The 14,670-nt window shown below is 37.4% G+C and overlaps 1 protein-coding gene across 6 annotated transcripts in view; it reads left to right on the top strand.

Moving 5' to 3' along the window:
• The window catches only part of mctp1a (multiple C2 domains, transmembrane 1a), a 197,229-nt gene that overhangs the window by 113,839 nt on the left and 68,720 nt on the right, over positions 1-14,670 (top strand). For 4 of the 6 annotated variants that reach the window (XM_067407029.1, XM_067407027.1, XM_067407032.1 and 1 more), the window contains exons 6-9: positions 353-391; positions 4,608-4,772; positions 4,876-5,006; positions 7,207-7,393. In XM_067407029.1, the coding sequence (XP_067263130.1) occupies positions 353-391; positions 4,608-4,772; positions 4,876-5,006; positions 7,207-7,393 (522 nt within the window). The remainder of the gene's footprint in view (positions 1-352; positions 392-4,607; positions 4,773-4,875; positions 5,007-7,206; positions 7,394-14,670) is intronic. The other 2 variants (XM_067407030.1, XM_067407028.1) reach the window with 1 other exon arrangement.

The raw sequence follows: 14,670 nt of genomic DNA, 5'->3' as shown, positions 1-14,670 counted from the left end.
TTCATTTGATATACTATATTTGATTATTTTCGCCCTAAACCAATTAATTATGATCCAATCACTTATAACACCTCTATCGATATCTGTATGTGTGTGTGTATCTGGGTATGTGTGTATCTTTGTGTTGGTGAACTAACAAAGCTTTGAATTACAACATTTTCACACAGTTTCTGTGTGAGCTACTAGTTTTATTAGCTTATAATGGCTGCCCCCCGACCATAGCTTCCCCGGCCTGCCTCCTTATGACCCCTTGACTCTTCTGAACTGAATTCAGACAAGCTGTCAGGTTCACCTCTAACACCCTGTTAGAGAGGGCAAGGGATGGCTTTATAACGCTTTGTCTCATTCACAGACCATGCTTATGAGAAGGAGCTGGAAACGATCCAGTAAGGTAATAACAGCATGAACTGATCCCTGCCTTCTGCAGTTCTCTGCTCAGACTGAAGGGGGCAGTGACCCCCAGCCCTTTTCATTTTTTACCCTTGCTTACTTTTTTTCAGTTGTAAAATCAGCTTTTGCTGGCTTTATTTTCTATGTGCTGCAATATACAAGGTAAGAAACACTGCCATCTGGTGTACAGATATGAAAATGCATCTTTGTCAAGTGCTTTGTTACAGCTACAATTTAAGGCTGAAATCAGATCCAAATTCAGGGCTGTCAGAGTTTCCTTTGTGTATTGTAGCAACTGACTGAGAAAATAAAGCATTCTCTCTGTTCTTGCCATCTTCATATTGCATCGACTGCACGGTGCATGTGCTGCAGTGTTCTGTGAGGAGAAAATGCACTTTATCATTGTTGTACACTTTATACAGTAAGTGTACGAGATAACCGTAGATATGCAGGATGTGATCAGGGCAAACACTTATATAACCTGGTGATTTTAGATATGTAAAACTATGTGTTCTTCTCGTCTTACCTTTAAAATGATGCATATTTTGCCTGATTTAATGCCTAATTTGAAGCATGAGTTTATTTTATTTTTATTGTTTTTAAATTTGTGTGGTGGGTCTGTGAACAATATATGTTTTTCTAAATAAAACAGTTTTTTTCCCTCTTTATCCATCTATCCAAGTGACAGTTTTGATCTCTGAACTTGATATTTTTCCATAGAATATTATCATTAACTAAAATTATTAAAATTTGAATAAAGCTGAAATAAAATAAAATATAATTATTCGATGAAAAAATTAAAACAATAATTAAATGTTACCTTAAAAGACCAATCAGTGCTTTTGTATTGTATTATTGTATTTTATATATATATATATATATAATATATAATATATATAAATACAATTGCTAACTGGAAATACAATTTGAAAAACCTAAATAGTACTATTTTAATTTTTTTTTTTTTTTAACAAAAGCACTGATTGGTCTTTAAAAAAACTAAATAAACAAATCAACTTAAAATATAAAAATAAAACCTAATTCAAAAATTAATAAAACTAGAATAGAATAGAATACTAAAATAACACTTCAATATTTGAGGATTAAATATTTTTAAAAGCAGATTGAACCATTATTTTCCTGTTTATCTATGTAAAGTTGTTTTGAAACAAACATATAAAGTGCTATAAAAATAAAGGTGACTTGACGTGACGGGTAATAATCATATATTCCCATTATTTTTAACAGTGTTATGCTGTTCATTATCAACCTCACTATTAATCTTTAAGTTCTATTCTGATATAGTATTTATTTGCATTCTATTTTCTTCCTTGTGTTGTGAATGGATTTGGAGTGGCATGTTGGTTTGGGATGGGAATAATGTACTACTCTCTTTGTCTCTGGTTCATGCGTGCATGTGTGAAGCAGATCTTTCTGTTGCCTGCTAAGTGAAAGTCCTAGTTTCAGTGGTAATTTGTGGTCTTCAAGTGGAGTCCTAGTTTAAGACATTTCTAACACGCAACCTAGTTGCATTGATTTGCGCTACTCAAGAGAACAAAATGCCCAGCTTTAAGCTGCATGTTACCAGCAGAGGTCAAGTAACTCCTGTTTTGTTTGGTCTAATGTTGGAGCCCAACTTTCAGAGAGGCCCAGAAACATGAAAGTGGCTCTCCAGTATGTGGATAAGGACGTCCTGCTGAAAGGCTTACCCCACATATGCCTTTGAAGCTCCAAAGTGGGCCACGTTGGCTGGGACTCGGGAATACTGTAACAGCGCTACGATAACTACTTTTACACCGCTCGTGGTGCACACTTGGGTGTTTCTTCTATTTATACTCCCTCTTTCATTTCCAAAATACTGTAAACGAAGAGCTCTGTAGATGCAAATCAATTTGTAATTGATACATCTCCAAAATTAAGATTTTTGCTCTGATATATGAATGTAAAGAAAACTCCACCATGAAGTGAATGTAAGAACAAAACTGATGCTAACACAGCTGTTAGCCAAACACTTTCTTAATCTACTTTATGATTTTGTACTTTTTCCTGTATAATTTCAATGAGATAATACAGCCTTTTTATTAACCTTTAGGGAACATCACTTCAAAAATGAGCTGCTTATTTTTGGTCGGTGTCATAGGCAGAGCTCTGAATGCTCATGTTAGCACACAAACAGAATCATTCTACAGTGGTTGTGTTCAGTCAGCATATATCAGACTAATATCTGGAGAGAATGTCATTAGCTGCCTGCTTTTATCATCAAAGCTATGTTTATTTCAGCAAGGGTTTGCTCTGAGTTTAATGAAATGCATTTTAAACAAGAACATGTTAATAAGGACTAATAATAATAGTTTGTATGGCAAATGTCTTGCTGTGCTGAAGTCAACAGACCTGATGCTCAAAGACAGCATTTGCTTTGGAGTTATTGGCTGAATCTCAGGTCATATTAAAATAAAAAAGGAAAAATCTTACATTTCATAAACTAAAGTGTATTAAGACCATACATTTTTGCACTGTGATGCTATTTCCATGTTAAATGGGACAATTAAACCCCTACTTTAGTTGTAGACGTCTTTTATTCTCTCATTAATGTAATGCATAAATAAATAAATAGTTCCAATCCTCCTACAGAAGGCTTAATTTTCTGTTCTGCAAATTAATACTGACTTTTTCAATTGCGGATTGAATATTACATAAACATTTTCACCCTATTACATAATATGGACTGGATCTTAGAAGAGGTTGAGGAGATTTCTGTTGTTTATTTCATACACTACCATTCAAAACTTTGGGGTCAGTAAGATTTTATACAGCAAGGATGAATAAAATTGATCATAAGTGACATAAATATTCTTTAATATTATATTAAGTCTTTACTATTTCATATAAATGCTGTTCTTTTGAGCTTTCTATTCATCACATAATCCTGACAAAAATGTTTATCTCGGTTTCCGCAAAAATATTAAGCAGCAAAACGTTGATGATGATGATAATAATAATTGTTTCTTTAGAAGCAAATCAGCATATTAGAATGATTTCAGAAGAATCATGTAGAAATGATGCTGAAAATCCAGCTTTGTCTTCACAGAAAGAATGAGTTTAGATAATAATACGGAATATGGACAATATGAATAAGTCCCGCCTTTTAAAACAGCCATTCTTTGATTGGTAAAGTCATTGCGTCACTGCAGCTGCCTTTAGAAGCTCTGGTTGATGTAGAAGCAGTCAGTGTTCTGAGATGTGTGCTTATGACTGCACATGTGCTTTGGCTGGTTTAGCCTGAAAAATGCAGTTTTTTTGTCATGATTTGAATAATTAAAAACTTAAACATTTATGAGACGGTTGTTTTCAGATTTCATTGGTGATTTCAAATATGAAATTTAATCAACAGCTTTGGAGAAAATGATGTTTCCCTATTCAAAGCGATAGGAGCTGTACCAAAAACGAAAATTCTGTCATAATTTACTCCCACTCAAGTTATTCTAAACCTGTATGAATATAAAATGGAAGATATTTGTAAGAATGTTTGTAACCAAACAGATCTCACCCCCCATCAAATACCATAGTAGGGGGGAAAAAATACTATGGTAGTCAATGGGGGTCGAGATCTGTTTGATTACAAACATTCTTACAAATATCTTCCTTCGTGTTCAGCAGAACAAAGACATTTATACAGGTTTGGAACAACTTGAGGCTGAGTAAATGATGACAGAATTTTTCTTTTTGGGTGAACTATCCCTTTAAAAGGATTTTAATATATAATTCTATACAAAACAGTTATTTTAAATTGTAATATTTCACAACATCACTGTTTTTAATGTATTTTTGATCAAATAAATGCAGCATGGGACTTCTTTCAAAAACATAATTTAAAAATCTTACTGATCTCAAACTTTTGCAAAGTAGTGTATGTTTATGTTTTACTTGTGAAAAGATACCATGACACACTGATGTCTGCGTTTGTCTGTTTTTGCAGTGCTGTGCATTCTCTCAGTGTGTGTTTTCCTTACGTGTCGCGTCCCCAATCTATGTCTTCCATGTTGCTGAACTTGAATCACTGTTGTATGTCGCATTTTTGACCACAAAGACATTGTTTGCTGTTCACCTTTAATTTTTGGGGGTCTTTTTAGTCATTGCATTGACTTTCTCTTCACATTGGATTGTATCCTGCCTGACATGAGTGTGTGTCTGGGTGTGTGTTTATGTCACATTTGCAGCATCAGAGTCTGAGGTTATCAGATGTTCACAGGAAGTCTCAGCTGTGGAGAGGCATAGTAAGCATCAGTCTCATTGAGGCCCATGACCTCCAGCCTATGGACGCCAATGGCCTCAGTGACCCTTATGTCAAATTCAGAATGGGACATCAAAAGTACAAAAGTAAGGTATGGTCCACATGAGCTGTATACCAGTTACTTGTTGTTTGTGTGAGACTTTTTCTTTCATATAATGCAAATTCTAATTGAGTGTTTCTTTGCTGCTGTGCAGACGATACCAAAAACACTAAACCCCCAGTGGAGAGAGCAGTTTGACTTCCACCTGTATGATGAACAGGGCGGTTTCATTGACATCACCGTCTGGGACAAAGATGCAGGGAAGAAAGATGACTTTATGGGCAGGTTAGTCATACACTTGTTTTTTCTGTGTATCCATGTGGAGTTTTGTTTTTCTCATGCTCTCATTGTCTGATTAATTCTAATTAATTATGGCTCTTAAAGGGATAGTTCACTCAAAAATGAAAATCTGTCATCATTTACTCACCCAGTTGTTCCAAAACTTTTTGAAATTCTTTCTTCTGCTGAACACAAAAGTAGATATTTTGAAGAATGTCGGTAACCAAGCATTATACACAGGGAAAAAAGGTACAGCACTGCCACTGGGGCATTACCCTAAGGTACAAAATTCAAAAGGTAGATCTTTGTACCCTGAAATGGTTCATATTAGGAATGTAACAGCCATTTGGCTGCAGAAGTAACATAGACCAATCAGCTTGTACCAAGTAGTTAACACTGTAATTATCATCAGTTTGCATTAAGGATCCATCAGCCTGCACCATGTAGAATTTCATGACTGATCTATGAAATTTATCACAAAATATGCACATGTATTCAAATATTTAAGTATTTTAAGAGTGTAGGGCGACCGACTTAATTACATCATTTGCGGTGCTTCATTGGAGTGGGCGGAGCTAAAAAGATATTTTGCAGAGTTTTGCTTGTTTCGACTTTTGATTGGTGGAAGTTTTTCCACCATGAATTCTGGTGTTAAACATGATTATTATTTTAAAATAAAATGTTGAAATAATGCAGGTTAAGTGCGACCGCATAGTTCAAAGTAAGGCAATCTTTAAAGGTTTATAAGTTAAAAAGTTAAAAATCAATTTCCCTATAGAGAAATTGAATGGAGTTTTTGCATTTGGAACCTGACTATAACAGGTTTGCTGTATGTCACAGCTAAAGTCATTCATGCTCTGAACTGTCCTCTCATAGTTTCTGTGTGTGTGTGTGTGTGTGTGTGTGTGTGTGTGTGTGTGTGTGTGTGTGTGTGTGTGTGTGTGTGTGTGTGTGTGTGTGTGTGTGCTTTTGTTTATATTACATTGTGGGGACCAAATGTCCCCATGATGTAATATAAACCTGAGTTCACCTACATCGTGGGGACCAGCCAGCGGTCCCCACAATGTAAATGGGTTTATAAATCATATAGAATGAGTTTTTGTGAAAAAGTAAAAGTTTGCACAGTTTCCTGTGAGGGTTAGGTTTAGGGGTAGGGGCAGGGTAGGGGGATAGAATGTACAGTTTGTTCAGTGTAAAATGCATTGAAGTCTATGGAAAGTCCCCACAATTCACAAAAACAAACATGTGTGTGTGTGTGTGTGTGTGTGTGTGTGTGTGTGTGTGTGTGTGTGTGTGTGTGTGTGTGTGTGTGTGTGTGTGTGTGTGTGTGTGTGTGAAAGAAAGAGGGTCTAGAGGGTCTTCGAGAGCCTCTGACAAAACCCCATTAGAAGTGATGGTAGAGTTAATGGCTGTGCGATGTGGGAATGAGGCAGCTGAGTTTACTTAGTTTCCTGTCTGTCCCCTACACCAGTCCTCCAGTTTACAGTCCTTCATAGAGGTGGCATGTCAGAATCGGTCGGGTGGCATTCTTGTAATTGGCTATTTCCTCCTTTTAAACACTCATCTGCTCAAGTCCTCTTCTGAGCATGAGTTGTCCAGCATGCCCTAGCACTGATGTTCACATTAGTTACCCCATTCAGGATCAATTGAATCTTTCAGTACCTGCATGATGCTCCTGTAGAGCAGAACACATTGTCGCAGTGGGAACAAGTGGAGGAATATTTATGGAATATTTCATGGGAACAAACTGTATTCTAGAGCAATTATTCAGCTGTTTACTCTCTTGTGCTTTCTTTCTACCTCTTGCACTTTTTCCTCAAAATGATCAGTTTCTTCTGACTTTTTATAGATAATAGATCACAACAGGATTGCTCTGTTATTATTACGAAGATTAATCATATTAATATATACATTTATACAGCTATACACTACCGTTCAAAGGTTGAAAGTGATTTAAGGAGTTTAATTTTTCAAACGCAACATGATGCCCTCAGTTAAATAAATACCCGTTTGTTTAACATTTTGTTTAATGTTTATTTACTTCCAAAACCGGTGAATATGCTTTTCCTTTTTTTCCCTCTCTGTAATGTCAGTTTTGTGTCTTTCTATTGTCTTACAAATGAAAACCTGCAAGACAACATGTGTTTGTGTAATGATGATTTTTTGTGTATGTGTGTGTGTGTGTGTGTGTGTGTGTGTGTATCAGGTGCCAGGTGGACCTCTCTCTTCTGTCAAAAGAGTGCACACACAGACTGGACGTGCCTCTGGAGGAGGGCGAGGGCACGCTGGTGCTGCTGGTCACCCTCACAGCCTCTGCTGCTGTCTCCATCGCTGACCTGTCTGTCAACATATTGGACGACCCCCATGAGAGGAAAGAGATTCTTCACAGATACGTAAGGACAAAGCTCTTATATTCAAAACGCTGGGAGTGTGCCCTCAGCCAGCAAGAAATATGACTTGATAAACATGCTAAATAGCATCTTAAAGGGCTTAAATGAAAATCCTGTCATAAGGTACTCACCCTCATGTTGGTCTAAACCCGTAAGACTTTGTTCATCTTTAGAACACAAATGTGACCCTGGAGCACAAAACCAGTCATAAGTCCCACGGGTATATTAGCAATAGCCAACAATACATTGTATGGGTCAAAATGATCGATTTTTCTTTTATGCCAAAAATCATTAGGATATTAAGTAAATATCATGTTCCATGAAGATATTTTGTAAATTTCCTACCGTAAATATATAAAAAAGGTATTTTTGTGAGTGGATATGCATTGCTAAGGACTTCATTTGGACAACTTTAAAGGCGATTTTCTCAATATTTTGATTTTTTGTTTTTTTTGCACCCTCCAGATTTTCAAATAGTCGTGTATCAACCAAATATTGTCCAAATGGAAAGCTTATTTATTCAGCTTTCAAATGATTAATAAATCTTAAAAAAAAAAAAATAATTAAAATGGACCCTTATGACTGGTTTTGTGGTCCAGGGTCACAAATGAAGATCTTTTTAATGAAATCTGAAAGATCTATTGACAGTTTACGCTACTACCACTTTGACGCTTTGAGTCCATAAAGATATCATAAAACTAATCCATATGAATCAAGCAGTTTAGTCTAAATTTTCTGAAGAAACACAATTGCTCTCTGTGCTGAATAGATTTAATTTTGGCTTTTAATCACATAAACATTCAACACACATCAGTTGTGGTAAACGGAAGCTCAAGCATGTTTGCTTGATGTTTGAGAACCAGTGAGGTTCATTCTCATGTGTTACACAGTTTGAGCTTCCGCAAGAACCAATAAGGTTTGTTTTCATCCGTCAAGCAGGTTCAGTTGAGCTTCTGTGTATGTTTGCTGATCAATGTTTATATGTGAATAAAAGCCTAAATTCAATCAGTTCATCAAATAAAGTGATCATGTCTTTTAATAAATTTGAACTAAGCCAGTCAATTCATATGGATTAGTTTTACGATCACTTTATGGACTTTGTGAAGCGTCAAATTGGTAGTTGTGTAGACTCAATGAAGGGACCGAAATCATTAAAAATATCTCCATTTTTGATCAGAAGATGAACAAAAGTCTTACAGATTTGGAACAACATGAAGGTGAATGATAAATGACAGAATTTTCACTTTTGGGTGAACTAATCCTTTAATGAAATGTAAAAATGCACAAAATAATAATAATAATCTGGGAGAGAAAATATCATTAGTTCAGTACAAAAACAGTAGATGTCAAACTCCTTAGTTCTACAGTCTCCACCTAGTAATACAAAATCTTGAGATTCTTCTCAACTGCTTATTTTCTAATTTAAGTTAAGAATAATTTGTTTTAAAAAAAAACATTTTTAAGCATGTTCTTGTCTTTTTTTTTTTTTTTTCCTTAAGTTGATGTTTCTAAAGATAAAACTTGAGAAGAATTTGAATTCCTGAAAATAATGTTCTTAAAAATCATTGTAAATAATCTCTTAAAGTTAGGATGACTTGAAATAACTTAAATCCCAAAGGTAAAATGTTCAATTAATTTATTGGGTTGTTTTAAATACTAAGCACCACAACATAACACTAGTTAGATGTAATAAATTTTACTATTACTAAAGATGTGCATGAGTATGACATCAATAATCAATAACGTAAACAATCGGTCGTGATTATGTGTGATGTGATTTTTTGCTGAATCCGAAATTGAGTAATACTCTACTTTCTAATTTTATAATTACAACATTTTATAACAATGATGCATTCACTCAGACAGCATTTGAGGTGTTTTTCATTGAACTGAGAGAATTCAACAAGAACCACCATACAATCAGATAACACCAAAACCCGTCATTCTCGATAAATGTCACTACAGAGTCATTTAGGAGTTGTTTTAGAGCGACACCACATCTCTCAGTCCAAACTTTGTGTCCCTATATCATCAAAAATAGTGTTCTGATAAAGTACCATATTGAAGTGTCCTCTCTCAGCGTATATGTGCCTCATATGCATAGACAGAGCTGAATTGCGTCTCAGTTGGCGCTGGGTTCTCAGACCTGGCAGAACCTCAGCGATATGACCTCCTTTTGAAAAGCGCTCAACCTCTGGGGGCCAGAGATTGGTTCAGGCCTGTAGAGAGACGGATCGGGCCTCCCTGCTCTCTGAGGGAAGGGAGAGAGGAGCTGATTTGGGATAGAGAGCTGTGAAGGAGAGCAGTAGTGGGGGGCTGTGACAGGCTCTTTTCAGGCAGGGTGTGCTCTTGAAAGGCCCGGGCTGAAAGGAGCCCAGTGTCCCTGTGCTGAGGCCTTTGGCCCATCATGGCCCCGAGGCCCTCCAGTCCTCACTCTAGCACAATGCTCTCAGCCTCTCGCTTTGTCTTTAGCCTGTTAACCCTTCGTTCGCCGCTATTTGCGGCTCTCCGCCACCTCTTTACATGCCAATAGCAAGGGACAGGGCTGAAACAAAAGGGCCACTTTTTGTTCACACTCTTGTCTGCTCGATACAGCTGCTCTCAGGGGTAACGTGACCGAAGATGTTCTTGAATCGCAACCGTTTTTAGAGCCCCAACATGTTTAGATTTGCTTTCGCAGGCCCAGTGTGTTTCGCTAACCTGGTTCTTGGTGAAACACGGGTTTGTGCGCAGTACTCTGCTCTAATTGAAGTGGGAAGTCATGCTGGGAGATGTGTTTGATCTCCGGTTAAGTGCCAGTGGAAAACACTCCACAGGCCAAACGGCGGACGGGTGACCTACATAACCGTGAACATTACGGGCTAGCGGCATCGTGCTCTGCGCCGCCACCTTGTCGGCCCACGCCCACTAGGAGGAGCTGTTGGACCAGAATTGGAAGGAGAAATTTGCATCTTCTAACAAGCAAGGATGGGGGGGGTTGAAGACAGGGTACTGGTCGCTGAGATGGGAGGGGCTAGTGTGCAAAATGAAAAGAAAAGCTATTTCACCTTGCACAACACCAGTCTTTTTTTTTTTTTTTTTTTGTGGTAAAGGATAGATGTTCCGCTCCCTCATTCCCCACACGCTCCCCCACCTTGTACTCTGCATCCAGGCATTCATTAGCACCCTAGCCTGCAGTCCGATGGGGACAGATATGCTCCAGAGAAGATGGGGGCTAAATGGAGGATGGGACAGTGGATTTAAAAAAAAAAAAAAACGACTTTAATTTGTCCCCACTATTAGCATATTCCCTGTTCCCTGCTTGACACCCGTTCACAGAAGTGAATTTAATAGAGATGTACCTTATCAAGCGTGGCAGATAACAGAAAGTGCCGGTGTTGGTGCCGCACAATACGCCTTAAACAGATTAGCCTGGGCAAGGTGGTGGTCCACCCGTATGTGAGAGTGATGAGCCAGGGGCACGAGTGAGAGCGTGGGCTTCCGACAATTTCTACCTGTCTATCACTGTGTGATCAGCTGTCTGAGGATAACCGAACAGCCGCCCATAACTAGTTATCAACACTTGCCGTTAAAGTGCTAGGAGGCTGCCTGCGAACAAATAAAGTGTTTAAGAGCGGGAGGTGTGTGTGTGTGTGTGTTTGGGGTGGGGGGTATAGAAGTATAGAGATGCTGTGAAACTGCAGATGCTCCCAATTTAAACTGTGGATGTCCTTACTTGCCGGGGATGGGGGTTGGGGGGGTTGCATAGGACGCAATTAAGTCTTTTAATGCAGCATCGCACCAGCCTCAGATACATCATTAAAGTGGAGGAGGCATATCAGATGGCTTACAGTGCTTAGCATATAGGGTGTGTGGGCCCGAGAGCCTTGTCAAGGTGTGTTAGAGGCACAGAATGAAGACGTCTGTCACTGTTTACCTGTCATTCAGCACGTCATGCCACATCTCCAACGCTTTAATTTACTCTACAAGCTTTACAACATGACATAGGCCTAGGTAAAATGCATGTATGTTTTTCATTTAGCCTATGTGGACACTTAGTTGGCTTGATTTTTCTCTGTGCACGCAATCAATTGTTTATGAGCTCAGTGAAAGCTGGTAACACTTTAAAGTAAGGTTGTTTTATGTTGAATTAGTTAAGGCAATAGTTACAACATTTATTAATCATGGGCAATTCTAATTTGATAATTATTATTTATTTATTTATTACTATTAATTGGCTAGCTAACAAATATAATGATGATAATGTATTATTTATTTTGATTTACCTTTTAATAAATGCATAAATACAACTATTAATTGACAATCTAACAATGAACAGAATAATATAATAATAATTCATTTTTTATTTACATTTAATAAATGCATAATTACAACTATTGATGAGTTATCAATGAAAATGTATTACATTAATACTCACATTAATAAATGAATAAAAATATGAATTTATATGAATTAACAAAGAACAATAGTATAATAATATTTAATTTTAATTTAATTCACATTAATGATTGCATATAATGAAGTGTTTCCAAAACATATTAGAGTTTATTTCTGTATTTCCATTCATAGATTTGCATTTAATCACATTCTTTTAGTCGTTTTAGAAATGAAAAGCATGAGCCTCAAATACGATTGCATCTTTTTTAGAGCTCATGGAGCTTAGTCTTTAAGCAGTTATTTCCCAATATTCCCAGAGAAGAGGACTGTATCTGTCTGCGCTTCACAGCTGTTGTTGTTAGCGGTGCGAAATTATGCATTTTAATAGTAGTCGGGTGAGCGCGGGCGACTCGTGTGTAATGGACGTTAATGGGCATCAGGGCCAGGGTGACCTCTGCTGAAGTGGAGGCGCACAGTTCCTCTCTGGTCCTGTCACTCGCTTCCAAATCAAAATGTGAACAAGTACAGCAATGTGTGTGTGTGTAAGGATGGGAAGTAGGAGGAAAAGAGTGAGAGAGCAGCAAAAAGAGGGAGGCAGGGAAGAGGGGGGTGGAAGCTGTTAGCATTCCATTTTTATTATGACATTTCACAGTCATCCGATTTAATGTCCCCTGACCGGATTGTCCGGCTGGAGACGGTGGGCTTGAAATGTTATTTAGAGCATTGATAAAAGGTGAGCGCCTGCGAGATGACAGCGAGTCATAAGGCTCCGCGCGGTGACATTCATTTTCTCCACAACAGAGATGGAATAAGACGTCACGGTGACAAGCTGTCACTCAAGACACAGCCCCGCCATCTCACCCCTCCCCTTCTCTCCCTTTTCGGTCCCTACTGTCTGGTTGGGGGTTAGAAGAGGTTCTGTGTGTGCGCAAGTGTTTATGCGCTACCCCTTTCCTGTAATGGGACTAAACCGCACTCCTCAGCGTACCATATGAGTTGGCCTTGCCTTGCCGGCCCCAAAGCCGAGGGGGGTGAGAAAATATATTCTTCAGCCTTTCATTAAAAAAATAAAGAGGCCTCATCTCCTGAGCTTTTCAATCTCCTTGCCTGTCTTTTGAGGGGTCTGAAAAGCCAGCACCCTTTGCAAATCAAAAATTCCTCTGCTATGGAAATGCACAAGCTCCAAAAAAGAAGTCACTTTTCTTCAAGGCTGCAATAATCATAAATAACAAGCCCTTGATATCTACTGAGAAATCATGTATTGAATGTATGTGGAAAAATAAATTTTCCCCCCTCAATCATCACTTGATTTTTTTTTTTTTTTCTTTTTTTTTCTTCCCCCTCTTCACTCGTTTGCTATCAGAAGATTTTTCAACAATAATATCATTCGTAACAGGCGAAGGCAGTCCGAGTGTATAATGAATTAAGTCTGCAGCCTGGACCTGACTTGAGAATTCAAATTATAATTATTCCTCTGGGTATGTGTAGGGCTTATTGCCAAAAAGAGAATTAAAGTGAAGTCTCCAGTGCTTTTGAAGGCGCACCAGTGAGATTGTGTCGTCTCTGTCAGTCCAGCTCCATTCACTCTGCGTGCATGAAAGTGTCCGTCTAGAAATGTCACGAGTTTCTTCAACTTTTACTCTGTGGTTTATATGGAGGGCAGAAATGTACAGACATATTTAATTTAATTTAGCAGACGACTTTCCATTACTGTGCATTTATTAGACTCACATGTACATGTTTTATTGCTCAGAGGTCACTCTTTCATAGCTCAGGAGGCTTCGCAGGTTTCATTTAAAATCCTCAGGAGAAATTAAAACTGACAATTAAGACATTTGTTGGCATAATAGTTTTAAAAGTGAATTGACATTTCTAGATTTTTCTGTATCTAATTCTTCTAAAATATATTATTTCACAGCTCCGATATCTCTTACTTTTGATTTGGAGACTTTGGTATGACACAATTTGAAACATTGTTGAGATCTCTTTTAAAGCTCCAGTGGAAACATAGTTATTACTATCTTATTACTATCTTAAGTCTTTTAACTTGATATTTAATCTGTGAAAGATATATATATATATACACACTGTAGCCTATATATGTTTATTTACTAGGTGTGTTTTTAACTATTAATTTTGTTTGACAAAACTGTACACACTATAAAATGTTGAGAAAAAGGAAGGGGGGAGAGAGAGAGAGAAAGAAAGAGAGATTACTCATGCTGTGACCACACAGTTAGTGTGTGATGCCTAGTTTGTTTCATGGCTAAATGTCAGCCCCTTTAATGCTACAAAAGACACACAAAGGAACTGTAATGGAGTATTATGGTCTCTCAATGAGAGGCTTTTATCGGTATGAGCGTAATTGACTCGCTCATAAATCATGCTTAAGTGTCTTTACTGATGCACTTGTCTTTGAGCAGTTTATCCTCCTCCCGAAGATTTACTGTCTTAGAAATTAGTGACGTCTCTGCTAGTATTTACTGTTTTTCTTTTAGTTTAATTGCTCACATAGTTATCTGAAACTGAATGAGTAGAATAAGACATGCTTTTTTGGAGGAACATGGATGTGAGTATGGACGAACATGCACTCTGAAAGTGAACTGATAGAACTTGGGATTGACATCAACACTGTTTTATTCATTTTTATTTAATTTTATTATCCTCTCCTCACTGATGACTTTTTATATGTATTTGCATTTAAAATTCATCTGCATTTGTTCTAAATCAGGTGTGTGGATTAATCTTGGCTGCTCCAATTTGTTTATGATGTTCAAATTATAGGACTGTTTAATATTTACATCATTTTATTTTAGTAAGCAGTACATTTTCTGAAGCTTACAAAGTTCACAAAAGTATATATGTAAGCTTCAAAAACGTATTTGGACAATGCCACATTTAAA

This window comes from Chanodichthys erythropterus, chromosome 13 (genome assembly GCF_024489055.1).
Source record: "Chanodichthys erythropterus isolate Z2021 chromosome 13, ASM2448905v1, whole genome shotgun sequence".
Lineage (NCBI taxonomy): Eukaryota > Metazoa > Chordata > Actinopteri > Cypriniformes > Xenocyprididae > Chanodichthys > Chanodichthys erythropterus.
This window is presented reverse-complemented; position numbering and strand designations above follow the sequence as displayed.